Here is a 25210-nt window from a genome sequence, read left to right on the forward strand (position 1 = left end):
TCAAAATTATTAGGAAATTGAAAAAAAAATCTTATTAACCTCAATCTTATTGCAATTAGGTTGACATATGATTCTACAAAAGAACCAAAATTTAACATCAATGCTTGTTATTTCAATTACAAAGTATACAAGTAAAATAAAAAAATTAACAAAAGAAAGAATCTTTAGGCTTATGCAAGGACTAATGCAGATGTAAATAATGAATAAAAAGATTAATATCAAAGAGCCATTGGAGTATTCCTTGAGCTCTTAATCAGCTTTTGCTCGCTTTCCATCTCAATCAAGCTTTCGATAACAATTTCGGAAGCATTTTTCACGACATCAGACAAATTCCTACATAAAATTGAGACCAAAAAAAAAGTTAGTAATAAGATTTCAGAAAGTTTATGAAATTAATCAAGGAAAAAAGATTAAATTTGATTATAAATTGAAGAGTCTCACCCTTTTGAAGAGTCGAACGTGAGTCCTACGGTATATTTAGCTTCCTCAAGAGCCAAATTGAACCTTTCTAAATCTTTCGAAGGAACATTGCCATTGTTCACAATACGGAGTTCCGAAGGTTTAATGTCGCAAAAGATTGGAATAACCTTCTTCTTGGACTCCATGAATAGAGCCAATTCATGAAGACAAAAGTAGGATTTGCAATAATTAGGCGAGAAAACCGAGACCCCGATCTTACAATTCCGTGTCGCGTTGTCGATGTTGTCGAACAACTTATCTCTGGGTTTCATGTTCTTGTTGTCCAAGAAAGGTTGTAGGTTTAGCCATGAAAGGTGGTCGTAGAGTAAGGTGGCTATAGTTCTCTTGGTGTCGATCCCTCTATGGTTAATGAAAACATCACAAGCATTTTTGCTTTCCATAAAGGGATTCACCATCTTGGTCTTCATCGGTGTTTGGCGAGCAAGAAAATTTCGGTGGAGATTCATTATGGCAGCGGAGGAATAACGTTGCATATGCATGGTTTTGGATGAAGAAGGAAAATGGAAAACCCTGAACTTTTTTTTTTCTTTTGTATATCAACTTTCGTTTTCGGTGGCTTCTCTCTTAAGAATGTTGATCTCTATGATGCTCTATATATAAGGAGTCTCTAAGTGAATGATTTTGGCCCCACTATTTTAGAATATTGTTTTCAAGCTTTATTTTTAATCAAAACTAATTTTGAAAAAGAAAATGTTGATGTTGAAATTTAAAAGTTAAAGTTATTGAATTCTCTTTACAAGTATTTCTTTTATAGAATAAATATTTTTATCAATAATTTTTTCTTAATTTTTAAATTAAAAAAAAAGAGTTTAAACTTACATCTTTCTAAATTTTAATTTAAAATATAAGATAAAAATCTAAATTCAAATTTATTTTCAAGTTTCTCTACAGTTGAATTGAAAGGAGAATATACAGGAGGAGGAAATGGGTATCAACCTTGACCAAATCTAAGCTGAAAGATCTTGGAAATTTTCATGTACCTTCAAACAAGTTACGTTGCACTTCTTTTTGGGCATATTTTATGCTTTAAATACCAAAAAGAGGGCGACAATTTGACGACAAACAGTCTACTTTTTTTACCATATCTTGAAAAAGAAAGTCCAAAAAAACACATGTGAAATCAGTACTAGTCTGCTTTGACTATTTGGTCAAACAAAGGTATTTATCTAATATACTATAAAAATAAATATTTAATATTTGGTGTTTTAATTTGATTTTTTTCTAATGTAATCTTTTATGATATTTTTTAATATTTGTATTAAACAAAAGTTATATGTTTTGGTGTCTAAAGATAATTGTGTTAATATTTTAGTGTTTAATTCAGGTTTTAAGGTTGATTTTGATGAAAATTAATTGATAATATTTTAGATTTGAATTTTCATGATTTTGTTAATTAAATTAGTGTTAATTGCGAATTTATTTAATTTAATGTTTAATTTTCAAATACAATCTAGTGGATGGAATTTAATTCGAGTTTTAGAGTTAACTAGAAGAAAATTAATTACAAATATTATTAGCTAATTATAAATTTTTAAAAAATCAACTCTAAAATCCGAATTAAACATTAAAAAGGTAACACTATTATCTTCAAGTACCAAAATGTATAACTTTTGTCAAATACAAGTACCACATTAGATAAAAAAACTATGGAAGAAAAACCCAGATAACACATTTAAAAAGAGTGTCAAATTCAAGTACCAGCGTATGTATTAAGCCAACATGATATGATATAAATATTAAATAAATAGTGAATATTTCTTTTGGGAGGGACATTATGTCTAAAGAGAGACATAAATAAAGGCTTACCATTCACTCCCCATAGATTTAAACCTGGGTAAATTCTATAACCACCAAATCACAGATCGAATATGAAAAGTTTATAAATATGTGAATATCAAAATTCATTTAATATAAATTATTTATATATAAATATAAAATACTTTAAATACAATTAAAAGTATATAAATATATAGAAGGAATTTCACAGTAGGAAAAGGGTTACTTCACTCATATTTGAGGACTTGGGTTTTGACAAGCACCGATCAAAACTAAGAAGAAGAATCATTATTTAAATAGAAAGAAAATGGAAGGAAAAGGAATAAGGAGGACTTGTATTTTCTTTATTTCAGAAAAGAACAAATAGTATGGTCGACGAACATTAGGCCACCGCGCCCTTAATTTGACTACATATATTTTTTGTTGTTAACTATCAAATTATAAATTAGGGGTGTTCAATCGGTTAATCGATCGGCTAATCGACCTTAATTAGCATTAATCGAATTAATCAAATTTTTTAAACATTTAACTATTAATCGAATCGAAATTTTTTCAAAAAAATTAACCGAACCGAATTTTTTTATTATTTTCATCAATTAACCTAATTAATCAGGATTTTTTTTTGTTAAAACAAGTATAAAATATATAAAAAATTAAACGAATAAACCGAATATAATATATGTAAAATGTATATAAAAATATAAATTTTCGGTTAATTCGGTTAATTAACTGATTTTAAACTGAATTAACCGTTAACCGAACTTCTAAAAAATTATTTCGATTAACCAACTAATTAACCGAATTAATTCAATCCGATTGGTTAAATCGGTTTTACCCGAAATTTGCACACCCCTAGTATAAATCATAATTTAAATATATATTTTCTATTTTTATTTATTTGCTAACTATTTCTTTTTCAAAATAATTAATTACTTTATTTTCTTCTCTTTTTTTTTCCTCTTTTATTATTGCTAAGATTCTTTTTCTCTTATCAAAGCTAATTAAGTAACTTTCAATATTTTTAATCTTATAGTAATGTTTAAGATTTTTATGTATTGTTTTTTTTATGTTAATAATTTATGTTATATAGATTTTTACACATTTATATATTCCTTTTGTCTTTGTTCATTTTATATATATATATATATTAAGATTTGATATTTTTTGAGTCCAACACTATAGTTAAATTATCACTTTGATACCTATAAAATATTTTATCAATTTAGACCCTGTGTTATTATTTTGTCATACCCCTTACCCCACTCCAATTTTAGTTAAAAATTTGTTAGAAGTTTTGTTTTTATCATTTTGTAACCAATGACATGCTGCCATGTGTCAAGAAAAAGTAAAAATAATACTTACTTTTTTATAAAAAATTTAGAAAAATTAAAAATCATTAAAAATAAAAAAGACCCCAAAATATCTCAAAGAAAATTATAAAAACTAAAAAAGGGTTAATAGCACACATCCCCTAAACTATGGATCTCATTCTAAATTGGTCCCTAAACTTCAAAACATTCTAATTACATCCTCAAACTATGATATTATATCAACCAGATCCTTCCATTATTGAAACAATTTAATTAACCTTTAAATGACATATAAAATCTTATGTGATGTGATTTAAAATGATTTTTTTAAAGTAAAATGTTGCCACATAACTTTTAAAATTAAAAACTAAAAACAAAGTAAAATAAAAAGAAAGAAAGAGAGATTGAATGGTAGTTTCTATAAAAGCTTCGAAAACCTCAAAACCAATATTCTTTACAACTCTATTTTTACAATATTCATTTTTCTTTAAATTTTTCATTTTAAATTATGTCACATAAGACCAAATGTCTCATTTAATGTCAAATTAACAATTTTAGTAACGGAAGGACCTTATTGATATAACATCGATAATTTGAAGATGTAATTACAATGCTTTTAAGTTTGAGGACCACTTTAGAATGAGAAATATATTTTGGGGATGCTTCATGCAATTATCACTAAAAAATCATAATTTATTTTTGAAAATTATAAAAAATATTTTAAATTAACAGATAAATTAGAGAATAATTATTTTTAAATTCCTAAAAAATTACTTCATCCAATCAAATGTTGCCACATGTAAAAAACTCAAAATTCCTTAAATATATATAATTCATAAAAATTGCAAAAGCTTTCTTTTAAAAAATTAAAATTTAAAACAAACAATTATTTTATAAAAAGCTTTTCTTGATACGTGACAACCTTTCATTGGTTACAAAATGATAAAATGGACTTTTAACAGTTTTTTAATGAAAAATCAAATTTGGGTAATAGACTGATAATACAGGGACTAAACTAATTAAAATTTTGTACAAATGTCAAAGTGACAATTTAACTATAGTACAAAAGCCAAAAAAGTATTTAATCATTTTTCTAAGATGTTATTTCATCATTTCATATCCAAAATTATCAAATAAATAGAGCTAATAGTTAATCTCTAGGAGTATCTCATACAAAATCTTAATATATTCATTCTACTTTTATTAAAGGCTTAATATATCAAAAAGTTCTCTTCACCTCCACCTTTCTCACCCTTGACCCTAACACCCCATACCCGACCCAATCGTTGGGTGTGAGCTACAGGATGCTACATTCGTTGCCGAAGCAACTACAATTAAATACAATTCAATTTAACCATATATACACACTACTAATTATATTACTCATTTACAATATATTATACAATCATTTTTAGGCCTTATATAAGTTTACGAAAGCTTTTAAGATGATTCGAGGTCGAATAAGGACCAATTTGTAAAGTTTTCAAATTATCAGGACATCGCCACTTCGGGGTTCCTCGTCGAACGTAACTCACTGATTTGATCTTGTTGCGACGTTGAGAGTACGTCGTCACGACGTAACTCACTATTTCCAAAAGGGCCATATGGTACCAAGTTAAAACACCTGAAACAATTGTGTAAAAGCCTCAATTCAACCATTTCAAATGACATACCAATTCCATACATGCCAAAGTATACCAAAATCTTGATTCAAGTTAATGTTAATTGACCAAACTTACACTCTGACCATTTTTATACAAAATCGGCTAAAAACCTAGGTACATACTATTTCTCGAAACGAAAGGAACTATAACCAAAGTAAAATCTGAAGTATATAAATTGCGCCCAATGCTCATCGATATAACCAAAGTAAACGGTATGCCCAACACTCATGGGAACATCTAAAGAAATATAACGCTATCGACTTATAATCGAAATATAACCTGCACACAATCTATCCAACAACGTGCCAACTATATTTGACTCTGCCCAAACAGTTAATAAAGTATCAATGTTCCAACTGCATTATACAATGCAATTCATATATCATTTCACATTCAATAGCATAGCCTCATTTCAATTAATTATCAATTCATAAATATCTCATATCACATAGCATGTTTCATTCCATTTTCATATCACATATAATGTATTATTTATATCATAATATTTTCTATTTCATTCAATCTAGTCTAATCTCCCAATATTCAATACAAATCAATTCATACGACAAGCATAAGTTTACCTCGATAGTCAACCACGCATTCAATATGTATATGCATATAAATATAATGATCTCGAATCATAAAATTACAACTCAAATTCTCTTGTCACTTGTCAAAAACTCTCAATTTTTCTTTGCCTCTTGACAACCCGACATCTTCTTTAGCTACGTTCAAAAATTCAATAAATAAAATAATATCATATTCCATTCAATTCACATTCAAATATAATATCATATTTCGAACTCTCTGGAGAAGAAGAGGATGTAGATGAAGAAAGCTCTGCATGTTGCAGTCGTTGAGCAAATTGAAGTCTGAAAATAGTGAAATTGGGAAATTTTTAAGCTTTTCAACCATTTTGTGCTAGAGATTTTGAGAAAATGAGAACTAGAACTCCTAATAAGTTTCTATAAATTTGGTTCTGGATTTAAGGTTGAATACCTTCAAATTAATTGATGAATGATTGTCATGTTTAACTGTCAGGACGAAAGAGGCTCTAGTAGCTGAACAAGCTAAGTTGACTAGTTTAAGGAAGCAAGATGAGTCTCTGCACTTGACTTTTGGGTGGTTGTTGGTGTTGTGTTGTTAGCTTAAACCACATTCTTGATTACTTTGAGCTGTGTTTTAAAGCATGGTTGTTTATAAATATAGAGGTTAAGTAAGTTGTACATGCATAGGTTTGCAAGCATATTTGTTGAATGTAATATGATTGCGAATAGACAATTAGATACATGACGAATCATAGGTGATAGTCACTAGCTCATTGAATCGTATGTAATATACGATTATATTATATGTGGAGCATGGAGGTAATTTATTTTGACGAGGTAGAGGAAGTTAGGAAGAATCAGCGGAGTTGGAGGAATTAGCAGATGGATGGGGGAAATGGAATTTTCGTTAAATTTCACAATCTGGTGTTGTTAGGTGCAAACTGTGATGTACGAAGATCCAGGACTTGTGAATGGACACCGCGGTGTTTGATCATCAAGGTTAAATGTGAGATGGAATGGTGTTAACTGGCTTGCTAGAATAAAATTTTGACGACGGTTATTGAATGATCCTTCAAAGCCACTGCAGTTAGTAGGCTCTATAGAGTGACATCACAATGGTGGTAAGGTCCTACAAGGCGCCATCTCAAAAAAGGTTTAATGAGCAAGACCATAGCTCGACTATGACAACCAGTGTAGTCCGCTAAGACAGTAGACACGTGGTAATCTGTTCGGACAGTAAACATGTGGTAATTTGTCAGGACAGTAAACACGGAATAGTCCGTCGAGACAGTAAACACAGGGTAGCCCTCCGCAACAGTAAACACGAGGTAGTTTGTCAGGACAGTAAACTCGGAGTAGTCTTCCGTAATAGTAAACTTAGGGTAGTCCGTCGGGATAGTAAACATGGGGTAGTCCACTAGGACATTAAACATGGGGTACACTGTGTGAGACCATAGCTGGGCTATGGCGTCAAATAAAGTAAGGTAGGAGGGTGAATCAGGAAACATACAAGGCAAAGAAAGAAGGGTCGTTCTAAGGCTAGTGTGGAAAACAACATAGTTGAATAGTTATAAAACATCTAAAATTGTGAGTAAACGGATTAGTAAGAGAATTTGCCATATTATAAAGAGGAGAATAGCTGGTAGAAATACCTGAAGATGCGGGTAAGGTTGCTAGGATATCCGCCAAATTGTGACGGAAAAAGTCGTAGCTCTCTAGTAGTTAAGCATGTAATATAACGTCAAGTATGATAGGTGAGACAATAAAGTAAGACCTAAGCTAATGGTTTTGGAGCAGTAAGTCCACTAGTGGCTTATTGAGAAAGAAAGGGATAGGGTAAGACCTTATGGGTCTACCATTGGTGTGGACCGCCAGGAATACTTGGATGGAAAAGTCTATTAGAAGGACTAGAAATAAATGGGGCAATTACAAGAAGTCTGGACCCAAGAGAGTAAAAACTCTAGGGGTTTCCTTTTTGGATATGAGTCCACCAGGAAATGTGGGGGTTCTAACCCATTCAGTCAACTGACTTCTTGAGTCCACAACTAAGATGGGGTTCCGATCAAAAAGTTAGGAGGGTCACTCGACCCGTGTTAGCATCTACGAGAAATTTGTGATGAGGCATATTCTATTGAGCTCAATGGAGCTTGAGATGACGTCAGACAGAATTAAGACCTATAAGGAAAAATGTTTGAAAATGGTTTAGTGAGCAGTAATGCCTCAAATAGTATGTTCGGAGGAAAACAAGTCAATGGCTATGATAAAGGAGATGTCGGATCCTCTTACGGATTTCAGGGAGTTTATAGTTTGTCTCTTAAATTTTATAACCCTAAATTTTCTAATAAAATATTCCATAAAAATAAAAGCGCAGGATCTCACTAAGTTCTCTTGAACTTATAAAGTTCACTGCTGGTATGCAGGGTAAATGATGACTCAGGGATCGAGTGCAGGGCCTAAGCTAGACACTGCTAGATTCCAGTAATGGCACACTAGTTGTTTCATGTATACAAAGGGGCACCCTTAGAGGTCACGCCTCGAGGATTAAGTCAAATAAGTCTGTGTTAGAATCTAAGCTTTAAATCTATAAACATCTATTAAAAGTATTAAAGGAATAAAGTTGTAAGAATTTGTTACTCGCATGATATGAAGCTTAGTAGAAATAAAATTTTGAGATTTGTCTGAGTACGTATTTAAATCAGATTAGAAACATGTTTAGATATTTGGGTTGAATTGTGGCATTTGGTACCCAGACCTAGCGATCGGGTCGGGTATTGGGTGTTATAGCCATAGTCGTTGCTGTAACACCCCCTACTCGTATCCATTGCCGGAATAGGGTACGAGGCATTACCAGAGTTTACTGAACATTTTCAGATAATTCTGAGTCATTTATTATTCATATTTTAGAAATAATCATAACGTCTCTCTATTGGGCCCTCGAAGCCCCAAACATACATTAGAAAACAACCGGAATTAAATCGGGATTATAAAAAAATCGCAAAATCTTAAATTTTATTTTCATCTAAGTACTTACTATTTCAATGCTCCTTATAATTAAACATGTTACCGTTCAATCAATAGTTTGGCACTTGTCTAAGCGTCAAACAACATCATTGTTAGTATACTTGCACACATTTCATCTAAATTCAACATTGATATACTTATTTTCTCTACATATCGCACTTGAGTTTAATAATAGTCTCAACTTACATAATTTCCTTGTATCAACATATCAAAGATAATCATATATGTACATGTCATGAAACATATCATGCTCTTACCGTTTCTTCATAAGCATATATCATTCATTTCATTATATCAATATTTCATGCTCCATCATTTCCATATATTTTATGTATATTTATTCCAGTAATAGTTTATATCAAACTTGACATAAATTATATTCCATGTACTTATACTTATTTCGTTTATTTATCTTCATAATTATTTCATACAACTATTTTGTACATATATTTCCATATGGCCAGTTCTTGTAAACATTTCACACAACCATTTCATATAACCATTCGTCATCTGATAAGTATTACCTGAATATCAATTGTTCAATAGATGTCATAGCATCTCCCATCCACAGTCTTATTTATCTTTGACATGATGCCATAGTGTCTTTCAACTATGGTCTTACTCATTCATTTTCTGTCACGTTGCCATAGTATCTTTCAACCATGGTCATACACATTTCATATCATGTTGCCATAGTGTCTTTCAACTATGGTCTTACACATTTCATATCACGTTGCCATGGTATCTTTCAACCATGGTCTTATACATTTCATATCAGGTTGTCATGGTATCTTTCAACCATGGTCTTACACATTTCATATCAGAGAGCACACTCCCGCGAACCTCATCCTTACAGTGGGATTACCAGTCCAGGCTAAATCCCCTGCAATGACAATTACTCTAATGAGCTTGGATCTGAATTACCAGTCCAGGCTAAATTCAGACCCTAATTTGGATTACCCGTCCAGGCTAAATCCATTTTACACGTATTCTTCGGGAGGGCTGTATCAGAATAGGATCACCCGTCCGGGCTAGATCCTTTTACCGTCAATTCCTTTTTAGAGATCCATCGAATTTTCCTTTCATTCAGCCGGGCTTTATTTTCAATTTATATCGAGTATTAGCAATATTTCATCAATTATCATGAATTGAACATTCAAATCATATTTTCATCATATAACCACATATTTCAAGTATTTAAAATACAATTCAAGTTACACAAACTTACCTCATTGCTTGTTGTGTTTATAATTTCATTAATCCGATATCTTTTATTTTCCACGATCAAGTCTCATTTTTGAGTCGTCTGGATCTTTATAAATAAATTTGATCATCATTTTCATTCATTTCATATCTAATGCATTTAATTAATGCTCTAGGAAAATTACCATTTTACCCTTAAACTTTTAATTAATGACGATTTCATCCTTAGGGTCAGGAAAATAAAATTATTGCAATTTAATCCTTATTTCTAGATATTATTCTCATACATATTGATAACAATCCATGAATTCTATAAAATATCAGAATTTTCCATAATTTCAACACTTTTCAATTTAATCCCTAAAACATGTTTTCCCCCGATCTTGAACTAAATTAATAATTTCATTTAATTTTGTAATTTAAATAATAAAATAATCCATTTCATGCAATTTGGTCATTTCTGATATTTTTACAAAATTACCCATAAAGTTTTACTTTTATTCAATTTAGTCCCTGAGCCTAAAACATGCAAATTAGCCATGCTAGATGAATATTCATACATATTTTTCCTCCTCCTCCTCTCCATTCCACATCCTTAGTGTATATAACACACTTGTAAGTAACATTATCTATAATTTTTATTATTTACTTTTATGAATATTCAAGCTGTCCATCTGTGTCATAGTCACTAAATTATTTATAACTCGAGCTACTGAACTCCAAATTAAGATCCGTTAATTTTTCATGAAACTAGACTCATATATATTCTTAACATAAAATTTTCAGAATTTTTAGTTTAGCCATTAGGTACAGTTTATTCTTTAAATTCACCTCTATTCTGCTGTCTGACAGTTCCGACCCTTCTTCACTAAAAATGAATTATCTCACAGTACAGAACTCGGATAATATTCCCGTTGATTTCTTATGAAAATTTACTCATTATGAATTCTAAAAATATACTTTAAGCCTCTAATTATTTTTCTTCAATTTTTGGTGATTTTTCAAAGTCAGAACAGGGGAACCCGAATTCATTCTGACCTTGTCTCACAAAATTTAGTATATCTCATAATTTACAATTCAATTGCTTACACCGTTTCTTTTATAAGAAACTAGACTCAATAAGCTTTAATTCCATATTTTATTAATCCTATAATTCAATTTATAAAATTTTTGGTGATTTTTAAAACTTAGACTACTGCTGCTGTCCAAAATAGTCTTAGTGCAAAATGTTAATTTTCTACTTTTAATTTCAATTTAATCCTAACTAAATTCACTTACTTTTCTATCTTAATTCATACTTTATTTCTACTCAATTTTTAACTAAACTCATACTTAACTATTAAATTTCCAGCATATTTTCCTAATTTTGAAATTTCATCAATTTAGTCCCTACAACATAAAACTTATGAATTAATTTACAATTCAATCCTTATTTCATTTCTAACTTGAATTCCTATCAATCTAACCCCTAATTCATCTTTTATTTCAACATGAACAATATTTAAAAATCTAATAACTTTCAAAATATTCACTTAATTTCATCAAAACCTTGTCCCAAGGCTTCCAAAACATCAAAATTAAGTAAAAAGGGCTAAATTGACTTACCTATTTAACTTTCAAGCCTTGAAATCCCAATTTTTCTCTTTTTCCTTCTTTCCTTTTTTTCCTTCTTTCTTTCCCCTGCTCTCTGTTTCGTTTCATCCTTTCTTTCTTTTTCTATTCTTTTTTTTTTATTTCTTTTACTTTATATATATAATAGCTATAATAAAATATCTATTTAATATCCAATATCTATTTTACATTTGTATACACATATATTATTACATTTGTCTTTCTTTAATCTATTTATTATATAAATATCTTTTATTTAATAATATATAATTTAATAATATACTTATATAATAAGTAAATATACATGTATTTTACAAATATATGTATATTAGTATCACACATGTCACTATACATACCATACATTTGTCAAATTTTTATTTATTTATCATATAATATTAATTTAATAATAATAAATACATTAATATTTACTTAAATAATAAGCAAATAATTTTATTTTTGCCATACACTTGGCACTTTTTTTGGGTTATTTCTTATTTAGTCATTTTAATTTTCTTTATTCTATAATTAAACTTTCACACCTCATTCAATTTAATCCTTTTATCTAATTATCCTTTATTTAAGCTAATTTGCTTCATTAAACTTTAATTAATCACTCTCTTAACTTCGTAAATATTTTTAATAAATATTTATAAATCTATTTTTCAGAAACGGAGACCCGAAAATGCACTTTTTTGATAACTGTAAAAATTCAGGTCATTACAGTGGTCGTGGGGTTGTCGTTGTTGTCACTACTGGATTGTCGCCAGCCTCCACCGACCACTGCCATTGACCACCATTATCAATTAATCCTAGATGCGTCTCGATTCTTCGGGATTTGTCAAAAAATTTGGTTACATAATACTTATGTTCGTTTCCGGCTCACATGAATTACCAAAAAATATATATATAATTCCTACTGGATATGATAGTCCATGATCTAATTATAAATCTTGAAAAAGTATTAAAATAATAATTACAACCACTTTAATTACTAGGAATCACAACTTTGATAAAATTACTTTATCATATAAATAATAATAAAAAAATAGATCCACTTACACCCAAAACATGTTAATATTTATAAGAATGTCACATCTCATAAAAAAATAATCAAACATGAAGAAGAGAGAAAATTACAATACCGATTTGTATTATAAACATAATACAACTTGGCTTAGATACCAATTTTTGGAAAAGAAATTTGTTTAAAAATGGTTTTCTATCACAATGAAAAAAATGAAAACTTAAAAATTGAGTCAGTTTGTGATATTTGTAGTAGGCCAATTTTGGCCCACTAATACCAAACCCATTTCCCCCTCTTACAACCCAAACCCGATTGATCCATTTCAATACACTAAAACCCCTGCCCAAACCTTAGCCCAACTACCCAAAACCCAACACTTGACCCAGGCCCAGAAGCCCAAACTCCAGACTTAGGGTTTCAGAAACCTTAGCCTACTCAGCCGCAACCCTCCCCACTTGTACTTAGCCCCATACACTGCTCCACTATAGCAGCCCCATACCCCCACGCGTCTGACACCATCTGCCGCTGCATGCTCCTCCTCCACCACCAGCTCCTCCATACCCTGCAAAGACAGAAGCAGACCAAACAGAATAGGACAAAAGATAAACAATATTTTCCTAGTTTTGTAGTCGGCTATAAAGCTGAGAAATAAGCATTTGTAAAAGGGGGGATTTTTGCGATGAAAACAAAGATTTTCTTTCAATATTAACAGATTGAATACAAGAACCATTCGAAATATACATATACAATCAGGGGCTCTAACACCAAATCGGAGAATCAAATCTAAAACCTAAGGTGACTTTTTTTTTCTTTTTTTCTTTACTATTTTGAGTTTGTTTTTTACATAAAAATACTAAAAAATATCAAAACATAAAAACATATGTATTATTAAGCAAAAAAAAAAGAAATTTTACCTTTCCGGCCACCGCGTGCGGTGCCCGGCGCCGGCGCCGGCGAGCCTCCGGTGGCCGTCCGGTGACCGGCCCCTGGCCGGAGCTCTCCCCTTTCCCCGCTCCCTCTTTTCTCTCCCTCCTCTTCCCCTTTTTTTTCTTTCTTCTGTTTCAAAAGAAAAAAATAAAAATTTTTAACTTATATAGGGGACCAAAACGGTGCGTTTTGGTCCCCCCTTTAACCAATAAAACGACACCGTTTCAAGGGTGGGTCGGGTCGACCCGACCCGCCCCAGCAAGGATCCGCGTGTTTTTAAGAGCGGAAGGGCTATTTGTGCAATCAGCCCTTCTGCATTTTTGGTGTTTTAAACTAGGTTTATGTTTGTTTCTAAATTGACCCCAGAATTTTGCTCAGTTTTTAATTTAACCCCCGTATATGCGCAGCGTTTTAGAAAGTTTGAAATTTTGCACTTTTAATACCCCATGGTTTTACCCGCATTCAAATAGGTCCTTTCCCCTTTAATTTTTTTTTAAAATTCGCCCCAAAGCTTTGTTTTTAGTTCATTTTTGGTCCTTTTTTTGTTTCCTTATTTAATATGATTATTGTTATTTCCAATATTATAGTATTATTATTATTATTACTATATATTAGTATACATTTTTCTTTTACATGTGAATATTGTATATATTTATATATAATATTATTTTTAATTATTGTATTTTAACATTATTATTATATTATATATACTTCTTCGTGTTTTATTATTATTATTAGTATTATTATCATTATTCATATTAGCATACATATGTTATTATATATATACACATTTCATATAGTATTATCTTTTTTACTATTATATTTATTATTATATTCATTGTTAATACATCTATTTTTTATACATGTATACATACCCTTTTTGTAATATTATTTTTTACACCTATATGTATATATTTTATTTTATTGTTGCTAGTTATGTACTTTTTTACTATCTTATACGTACTTCAAACACTATACGTATAGTATATTTCTAACACTACTACTATTTATATAAATATTTTACGTATATACTCTTAATTATCTTCATATGTGTATTCATTGTATCCTTGTTACGTTCTCGTATTCAATGCTAACATTGCATTTGATCTTGCATGCATGGTTATTATTTTCTAATATTATGGTTATGTTTGTTATTCGTTTCAAATGTATCAAGTCGTTTCATTTGCTTATTTTCATTTCGTATCAATTATGTCTTGCATTCTCTTGAAAATTACGTTCCGGTGTTCTAATTAATTTCAATAGTCAAGGCAATATATCGATTTAACATTAAGTCATCAAGTTCATCGCTATGTTGGGTGAACGTCAATTGACTCGTGTTAAAGCGATATACCCTTCTAAAAGAAAAAACGGAATAAACTAAAGTTTCTTTTTTTTAATCGGATCACGACTAAATTTTACATTGAACCGTATTTTTGAAAATTAAGACAACATGTGTTTATGAGATACCAATTTTTGGGCGTCGCGAGGGTGCTAATACCTTCCTTGCGCGTAACCGACTCCCGAACCCTAATTTTCCTCTGGCTTTTAACATAGACCTAAATTCAGCCTTCCTTTTGTTTTAAAAAAAAAGAAGTCTAACAGGTGTCCGGTCACACCTAGTAAAAAGGATCGGTGGCGACTCCCTCTTTATTTTAAAATCGAACTTCAGTTTCCAAACTTTTTCACTAGATCGCCACAATTAGCGACCCCGGAACCAATTTTTACGTCGCTACAGCTGGCGACTCCACTGGGGAAAGCCTTGTTGAGAGTCGTGTCTGGAATTAAACACATTTTGTCAAAATTTTCAAATTTCCTTGTTCAAAGTAAATATTTGGTCATGATCCGAAAAATCTCGTTTTCAAAATTCATGCATTTGTATCGTGCTATAAATATTTCTTCTAACTTGCTTATTTGGTTGTTTTTCAGTTTTTAATTTTTATGGTTTTCATTTTGGTTTAGTTTCTTTAAATAAAACGTAAAGGTTTACAAGTTTCTCCCCACACACCGTGCACGTGCATTTTTGTTGCATAACATGAGCTCTATACCCGGGCTCCATCCCTGTTAAGAGAAAGTAAACGCTACGCCTTCGTGAGTTAACTCGTTCTTCTGCACAGGCTAGTGAATACTTTCGGGTTACATATGACTTATGCTTTCGTGAGTTAACTTGTCCTTCCGCATAGGCATAAGTAAATGTAATCCCTCGAATTGATCTCGTAAGCCTGTGATAGGCTATGACCGAGGCTCCGTGTTAATCTTAGCAGATGATAGTACGGGCAATTCGAGTACCTATCTAGAACCAAAACCGCATATAATGAACCATACGAGCTATCCAATTAGAGCCATGCCGAACCTCTGTCCGCTTATAGTCATCAAAATAAGTACACGGGAAAATGCATTTTGCCTTTCATTTACACTGTTTATGCAAAATAATTAGATTGGGTAGTTTAATTTGTTTTGCAAATTATATTTGTCGTGTTTACTAACCAAGTTTGTTTGTTTTCACTTTTATTTTCATCATGCATCATAGGCATCATATTAAGAAGGTGTTGACTAAAGGTTGGTTGCCAAAAAACGGGTTTCTGATGGAGGAGTCAATTACACAAATAACCGAGAAGAGTGCCGTGGTTCGGGACTGGTCTCTAAAAATTCAGAAAGAAAAGGGGGATAGTCTAGTGGAAGGGTGTGTCGCCAATTTGCCCGAACATATAACTATAAATGTTCGCCAAAATAACTTCGAAGATTTGGTTTGAATTTGGAATCAGTGGGATTCAGACACTAGAGACATTTTCACTGAGAGGTATGGAGATATAGCTCACCTGATCACCATCCGTGTAGACGAACAGTTGATTCAAGCCATGGTTCGGTTCTGGGACCCAGCTTATCAGTGTTTCACCTTCAATCAAGAAGACATGACTCCAACCATAGAAGAGTATGCTGCTTTACTCCGCATCGACAATGTACAATTCGGCAAAATATATGTGAAGGAGCCTAAGCCGATGACCTTCAAGAAAAAGTTAGTGAGACTGACAGACATGACTGATGCATGGGCCGAAAAACAGATAAAGAAGAAGAATGAAACCATTTGCATTCCATGGTCCTCCCTACGAGATTTGGCTCTGAACCATCCCAACATGCTGAAAAGGGTAAATCTATTCGCTTTGGCCATTTACGGTTTGGTCATTTTCCCAAAAGTTCTCGGACATCTCGAAGTTGCAGTAGTTGATTTCTTCGAAAGGTTAAAACAAGGAATCAACCCTGTCCCGACCATCCTAGCCGAGACCTTCAGGTCCCTGAGTAGTTGTCGAAGAAAAGGGGAGGGACGATTTATCGGATGCGCGCAGTTGCTCAATGTTTGGATTTTGAGTCACTTCTGGAAGGTAGAGCGCACTCTGTTTCATATGTTTTCTAAAACATTCTCCCCGCTAGAAGCTTACCTCAATAAAGAATGGCCGAAGGAAGTCACCGAGCAATATTGGGTATCAGTTTTTCAGAATCTTCACGCCGAGAATATAACATGGAGAGCACCCTGGATCCGTCCTTCAGTTCTGCTATACAAATGTGGAAGCCAAGATTGGGTACCTTTACTCGGGTTATGGGGAGGAGTTGGATATGCTCCGCTATTAGTCCAAAGGCAATTTTCTTCGCGACAATTCCTCTCCGCAACTGGAGGATTAGCACAGTTCGAGTTCGCTTTCGCGGGTGAAGGATATATGAACAGAGTCCGAGACACTGCAAAGTATTGGAAGGAAATTCATTTCATGGAATTAGCTTTGTATGTTGATACCCTTACCCAAGATTACGACATATGGAGGAAGCAACGGGTAAATAGTCAGCAAATCTCATCAACAAACTACACCATCCAGAATCCTTTCTCGGAGGAAACGCCGTCTGAGCTAGAAATGGCAAGACAAGAATTCGAACGAGAAAAGGCCAAGATGTCTCGGGACCTTAGTGCCCTTCAAGAAGAAAACTATCAACTAAAGATTGAGGTTCAGGTTGAAAGGTCCAGGACTGAAAAAGTACAAAGAGAAGCTGAGATTGTGAGAAACGACTTAAGGGACCTTCATTTGGAAAACAAGAAATTAAGAAACACTATAAAGAATAGCGGGTTGGGCAAGTCGACAACAGAATAGAAGGAAGAAATTAGCAATATCAAGGGAGGAATGGAGTTTTGGAAGGGAAAAGAAAAGAAAGAGGAGGAAAAGGCTGCGCGTGCTGTGATAGAGTTAAGAAGGAAGAACGCTGAGTATGAAATAGTGACTGCAAAATTGGCGAATAGTCAGTCTGAACATCAAGAATTAAAAAGGTAAACACAAGATCTAGAAAATATGCTGCAATCTCGTCAACAACAATTAGATAACCTCTTGAAGGCTCTAGAAGAAAAGAGTGAGCAGTACGATAGGGACATTCAAAGAAAAAGAAATGCAACTTGACTTCTTGATCAATGAAATTCGTAAAGCGGCTATGCAAGTTGTTCAATTATTAGATGAAGCCAAAGTTCTCAGTTGCCAATTCCCTCCGAGCCAAAGATCGAGCATATCAGAGTTTTTAGAGCAAGTGAAGAAACAAGGCAATGTGGCTAGGAAATTTGTGTAACTGTTGGAAAAATGAAAACTTTGTGTAATAGACTATGTTGATAAATGAAATGCCTAAATATCGGGCTATCTTGAAATCAACACCAATTTCTTGCATTTCATTCATGACTGACATTCATTTGACATTCATGCATTTATTCATGCATCAATTCATTCATTGCATATCCCATACTCGTTCGCTGAGGTTAAAACGTACAATTCGCAGTTGCAAGACTTCAAGACTGGAACCACGTCATCCGTATAAAACGCGCCGACAAGCTAGAGTAATGGAGAATGAATTCAATAAGAGAATTGAAAGGATGGAAAGGGCTCAAAAGGAGTTACAAGAGCAACTGGCCAAATCGCAACAAGAGACGATAGACCTAATGGTGAGATCTCGAGAGGAATCGCTCGAGCAAAGAGATCAGATGGCTAAAATGATGGAGATGATGACAACTTTGGTCAAAGGAAAAGGACCCATGCAGAACTCTGATGTTATGGAACCTCGGTCAAGAATTCACCATGATCAGGATCCACTCTATCCCCCGGGATTCACTCCATCGCCCGCATATACAATACAAAGAGGGTATACTCAAGAGGAACCCACTGGCTTGGAACATCGACCTATGCCACCTGCTCCACCCACTAATTTGGGGCAAGGAATGTTAGCGTCGAACCCAGGGGCTAGTCCTGCTAATCCACTAGTTATAGATCTGGATGACCCAGCAGAGGTAGCCAAGTTGAAATTGGATAACCATGACGCAAAATATAGGAGTCTAGAGGAAAGACTCAAAGCAATAGAAGGCACTGAAGTCTTCTCCGCACTAGGTGCCAAGGAACTCAGATTGGTACCTGATCTAATTTTGCCTCCGAAGTTCAAAGTGCCTGATTTTGAGAAGTATGATGGGACAAGGTGCCCAAAAGCACATCTCATTATGTTCTGTCGAAAAATGACCGGTTATGTGAACGAGGATAAACTACTCATACATTGCTTTCAAGATAGTCTAACAGGGTCAGCTCTTCGGTGGTACAATCAACTTAGTAGAGAAAAGATTCGATCTTGGAAGGACTTGGAGTCAGCATTTTGCGAGCAGTACAAGCATGTATCGGATATGGTGCCAGACCGTATGACCTTGCAAATGATGGAGAAAAAGCCATCAGAGACCTTTAGACAGTATGCGCAGAGATGGAGAGACGTCTCAGCTCAAGTGGAACCCCTACTAACAAAAACGGAGATAACCGTTCTCTTTATCAATAGTTTAAAGGCACCGTTTTATGACAAATTAGTGGGAAGGGCCACGAAAGATTTCGCGGATATTGTAATATCCGGTGAACTCATAGAGAATGCCGTCAAGAGCGGTAGAATGGAAGGATCAGAAGGCTCAAGAAAAGCAGCACCCTTAAGGAAGAAAGAGCCAGAAGCCCACATGGTGGGAACTGGGAGTCGTTACATTCCCAATTCGTATCCTAACCAACCCCGACCTCGAAATTATCCACCCCTGAATTCCTATTATCCCCCTCAAACCCCTTACTACCAAGCACCACATCCGTCCTACCCTGTATACGCCACGAACAACCAAAGACCCGTCACCACTTTCCCACAAAACACGGTACCCGCCCAAAGCCAATCAAGGCATAATCCTGAAAGACCGCAATTTACCCCCATCCCTGTGTCGTATGGGGAATTGTACCCAAAACTTTTAGAAAAACAGCTAATTTCTCCCCATTACATGGCACCCCTTAAACCTCCATACCCAAAGTGGTACGATCCAAACGCTAGTTGTGCATACCATGCAAGGAACCAAGGGCACTCTACTGAGAACTGTCTCACTTTCAAAAGGAGAGTTCAAGGACTCATTGACGCGGGTATCCTACGATTCGATAGTGCCAGTAACACCACGGGGAACCCGTTCCCTAACCATACCGAAAGGAATGTGAGCACAGTGGGGAAAGAGGATGAATGGAAGGTCAGAAGATGTGTGGCAGAAATAAGGACGCCTCTGCAGAAAATCTGGGAGATACTGGTTAAGAAAGGATTGCTCTGTCACTCTGATAGAGTTTTTGGAGAAGAAGGTCAAAGTTTTTGCAATTTTCATGGGATTGTTGGGCACGACATTCAGTCATGCGAGGACTTTAAAAGGTTACTTCAAGACCGGATGGATAATAAGGAGATCAAGGTCCTTAACAAGAGTGAAGATGCCAACGAAAGAAAAGTATGCGTCTCTGATAGCCAATCATCAGGGCCCCCTTATAGTGTTGATCGACCGTTAGTAATTTATTACGACGCGATGAGAGAGCCATTGAAACCACAGATGGTAATTGAAGTACCATCTCCTTTCCCGTATAAGGACAACAAAACAGTACCGTGGAAATATGATGTTAATATCGTTACACCGGAAGTTGAAAAGTCCAAAGCCATAACTGAAGATGTTGGGGAGGTAGGTCATTTTACTCGAAGTGGACGATGCTATTCTAAAGAAGTTGAACCGGTAAAGAAAAGTAGCGACTCGAAGCAAAAAGGGAAAGCAGTGATGTACGAGGTCGAAGTCGAGCAAGAAATTCCACCCGTGCAAGAAACTAAAAAGTCTGTGAATGAGGAAGAAGCTCAAGAATTCTTGAAATTTATTAAGCACAGCGAATATAGTATGGTGGAACAATTGAGCAAGCAGCCAGCACGAATCTCAGTTCTATCTCTACTGTTAAATTCAGAGCCACACCGGAACGCTTTATTGAAGGTGTTAAATCAAGCTTATGTGGCCAACAACATATCTGTCGAAAAGCTTGATAGGTGGGTAAACAATCTGAATACGGACAATTTCATCTCTTTTAGTGATGATGAGATACCGCCAAATGGTTGAGGCTCGGTGAAAGCGTTGCATATCACGACCCGCTGCAAGGGCTACATAATACCGAACGTACTCATCGATAATGGGTCAGCGATAAATGTTATGCCATTGGCTACACTTTCTAGAATACCAATGGATTTGTCCTACTTAAAGCCCTGTCATTCCATGGTAAGGGCATTCGACGGGACGAAGCGCAAAGTCATGGGAAAGATCGAAATCCCTTTGGAAGTGGGCCCCTACATCTATGAGGTCGAATTCCAAGTCATGGACATTACACCCTCTTATAACTGCCTTTTGGGAAGACCTTGGATTCATTCTGCTGGAGCAGTCCCATCATCCCTCCATCAAAAGGTGAAATTCATCATGGATGGCTGTTTGGTCACAGTCGAGGGCGAAGAAGACATCGTCGCATCTATCTCTACTGATGCGCCATACCTGGAAGTAAGCAAGGGCGCAGTGGAATGTTCCTTTCGATCCATTGAATTCATTAATGCCACTTTCGTCGCTGAGGGAAATAGAATTCCGATGCCAAAACTGTCGAGAAATACCAGAATGGGTGTCAAGTTGACCGTAGGAAGGGGAGCTCGTGCGAGAAGAGGTTTAGGGAGACATCTGCAAGGAATAAGTGAGGGCTTTAAAGCCAGTGCACCACAAGGCCTGATACGGTTTGGGGTTCCAGCCTGACATGCACCAAAGAAGAAGACAGTGGAAGAAGGATCAAGAGAGAAGAATTGCAAGAACTTTGGCCCGAGAACCAGAATGGGAACCAATAGAGTACCCTCCTTTGTCAAAAACATTTACATCTGCGGGAATGATGTACCCTGGACAAGATGATCCACGAAACATGCTGGGATTAATTGAAAGGGATTTTCAGAATGTCAGTATAAATGTTATTGACAAAGAAGCTGGTTCAAGTAAAGATGTCTCGAGGATACGCCCTTGCCCTCCTGGTTTCATGTTGAACAATTGGATTGCTGAGAAGCTTCTTGTAGTTTATAAGCCTTCAGAGTAATGCTAAACATCAACCTTCTATTGTGTCCTTAGATATAATAGAATTCTTTTGTAAGAGTTTGCATTCGCTCTTTATCATTTAAATGAATATCAATGAAGATGCATTTTGTCACGATTTTTCGCATTATCACTAATTTCATAATCATTTTCTCATTTCATAGCCTATCCTTACATTTGCCTCATTGCCATGACATAACATTTGTTTGTTGTTTCCAATACTTGGATGCCCCCTATAGTTTCCTTTTCCATTCAACTTTCAGGTGCTCAGATATTGACGACATGAATAAGCCCGTTACGAATCTTGAAATTGATTTTGAGAAGGCTGTTTGCTTAGGAGAATTTGAAGCCGAAGAAAATGCTGAAGATTATGTCTCGTCTCCTGAATTGTTAAGAATGGTGGAACAAGAGGATAAACAGGTTCTACCTCATGAAGAATCTGTGGAAACAATAAATTTGGGCACTGAAGAGAGGAAACAAGAAGTGAAGATTGGGACTTCTATTTCAGAAAGTACTAGGCATAGTTTGATCACTTTACTCCGCGAATACAAAGATGTTTTCGCGTGGTCATACCAGGACATGCCAGGGCTAGATGAAGATTTAGTGGTCCATAAGCTCCCATTAAAGCCAGAATGCAAGCCCATCCAGCAAAAATTAAGACGGATGAGGCCCGAAATGCTGTTGAAAATAAAAGAGGAAGTCAAGAAGCAATTTGACGCTGGCTTTCTACAAGCCTCCAAATATCCAGAATGGGTGGCTAACATAGTCCCGGTACCAAAGAAAGATGGAAAAGTACGAATGTGCGTGGATTACCGTGACCTGAATCGAGCAAGCCCAAAAGATAATTTTCCCTTGCCACATATTGACACGTTGGTGGACAACACAACAAAACATTCATTGTTTTCTTTCATGGATGGATTCTCGGGGTATAATCAGATCAAGATGGCCCTTGAGGATATGGAGAAAACTACCTTCATAACAATGTGGGGAACGTTCTGCTACAAGGTGATGCCATTCGGGTTAAAGAATGCTGGGGCAACATATCAGAGGGCTATGGTGACGTTATTCCATGACATGATGCATAAAGAAATAGAGGTCTACGTCGATGATATGATTGCTAAATCTCGAGGAGAAGAAGAGCATGTAATGAACCTCAAGAAGTTGTTCGAAAGGCTGAGAAAGTTTCAGCTAAAGCTTAATCCCACCAAATGTACATTCGGGGCTACTTCGGGAAAGTTGCTAGGCTTCATTGTCAGTGAAAGGGGTATCGAAGTTGATCCAGATAAAATAAAAGCCATCCAAGAATTACCACCTCCGCGCACGCAAAAGGAAGTTAGAGGATTTTTAGGGAGATTAAATTACATCGCCCGATTTATCACTCAACTTACCAACCAATGCGACCCAATCTTTCGGCTTCTTCGAAAACATAACCCGGGAGAATGGAACGAGGAATGCCAAGTGACCTTTGATAAGATAAAATAATATTTGTCCAGTCCTCCAGTGCTAGTACCGCCAACTCCAGGAAGACTATTAATTTTGTATCTGACAGTGTTCGAAAGTTCAATGGGTTGCGTACTGGGACAACATGACGAGTCAGGAAAGAAAGAAAAGGTGATCTACTACCTCAGCAAAAAGTTCACTGAATATGAGGCAAAATATTCGTCCATTGAGAAATATTGTTGCGCTCTGGTTTGGGTAGCTCGGAGACTCAGACAATATATGTTGTATCACACGACATGGCTAATTTCAAAGCTGGACCCAATAAAATACATGATGGAATCGCCGGCACTATCAGGAAGAATGGCACGATGGCAGATCCTCCTTTCGAAATATGACATTGCCTATGTAAGTCAGAAGTCGATAAAAGGGAGCGCAATAGCTGACTTCTTAGCAACTCGAACGACAGAGGAATATGAGCCTTTAAGATTTGATTTCCCAGAAGAAGACTTAATATGCATCACAAAAATAGAATCCGAGTCATCAAAAGAGAAGTCATGGAAGATGTGCTTTGATGGTGCGTCAAATGCTTTAGGGCATGGAATTGGAGCAATCCTGGTATCACCAGACGGGAATCATTATCCGTTCACTGCAAGACTGAACTTCTTCTATACCAATAATATCGCAGAATATGAGGCCTGTATCATGGGGCTTCGTGCAGCTATCGAAAGAAACATCGAGATCTTAGAGGTGTACGGGGACTCAGCCCTAGTGATTTACCAAATCCGTGGAGAATGGGAAGTGAGGGACTCAAAATTGATTAAGTACAGCGATTTAGTGGCTGGATTGATCAAGGAATTCAAAGAAATAACTTTTCATTACTTCCCACGAGAAGAGAACCAACTGGCTGATGCCTAGCCACTTTGGCTTCAATGTTCAAAGCAAGTAGAGAAGCAGAAATAATGCCCCTCAAAATGAGCATATACGAGGTCCCTGCACACTGTTGTAGCATTGAGAAAGAAGTAGACGGACGGCCTTGGTTCCATGATATCTTAGAATATATCAAGAATCAAAGGTATCCCGAACAAGCGAATGAGAACGATAAAAGAACAATTAGAAGAATGGCAGCGGGATTTGTTCTTGATGGGGATATCCTGTATAAAAGAGGAAAGGATCAGATGCTTTTGAGATGTGTGGATGATGTTGAAGCCAGAAAAATACTTGAAGAGGTCCATGAGGGAATTTGCGGAACGCACGCCAATGGTTTCAATATGGCCAGAAAGATCATGAGACTCGGTTATTATTGGCTGACAATGGAAAGTGACTGCATCAATTTTGCCAGAAAATGCCACAAATGTCAAATCTACGGCGATAAAATTCATGTAGCCCCTTCACCCCTTCATGTCATGACTTTTCCGTGGCCTTTTTCTATGTGGGGCATGGATGTCATAGGGCCAATTTCTCCAAAAGCTTCAAATGGACATCGATTCATTTTTGTGGTTATCGATTACTTCACAAAATGGATTGAAGCCGCTTCGTTTGCCAATGTGACGAAGACTGCAGTGTGCAAGTTTTTGAAAAAAGAAATCATTTGCCGATATGGTTTGCCTGAAAGAATCATCTCAGATAATGCCACGAATCTGAACAATAAGATGATGAAAGAAGTGTGCGAGCAGTTCCAAATAAAGCATCATAATTCCTCGCCCTATCGCCCAAAGATGAACGGGGCTGTTGAAGCAGCTAACAAGAACATTAAGAGGATCATTGGGAAAATGACTGAG

At 35.2% G+C, this 25210-nt stretch overlaps 1 protein-coding gene across 1 annotated transcript; it reads right to left on the reverse strand.

Annotated features, from left to right (window-relative positions):
* Positions 1-218: 218 nt before the first annotated feature.
* On the reverse strand, positions 219-959 carry LOC107947937 (TIR-only protein). The gene is made up of 2 exons (XM_016882435.2): positions 442-959; positions 219-333 (listed from the first exon to the last, which is right to left on the reverse strand). Exons 1-2 carry the CDS (start codon positions 957-959, stop codon positions 219-221), a joined length of 633 nt encoding a protein of 210 aa, XP_016737924.1.
* Between the last annotated feature and the right edge of the window lie 24251 nt (positions 960-25210).

This window comes from Gossypium hirsutum, chromosome A04 (assembly GCF_007990345.1).
Source record: "Gossypium hirsutum isolate 1008001.06 chromosome A04, Gossypium_hirsutum_v2.1, whole genome shotgun sequence".
Lineage (NCBI taxonomy): Eukaryota > Viridiplantae > Streptophyta > Magnoliopsida > Malvales > Malvaceae > Gossypium > Gossypium hirsutum.

Excerpts from the sequence above, each read along its gene's own strand:
- LOC107947937 (XM_016882435.2), bottom strand. The coding sequence starts at position 959 with ATGCATATGCAACGTTATTCCTCCGCTGCCATAATGAATCTCCACCGA. Across the intron at positions 334-441 it reads ACGTTCGACTCTTCAAAAGG|GAATTTGTCTGATGTCGTGA; the intron begins GTGAGACTCTTC and ends AATTTTATGTAG.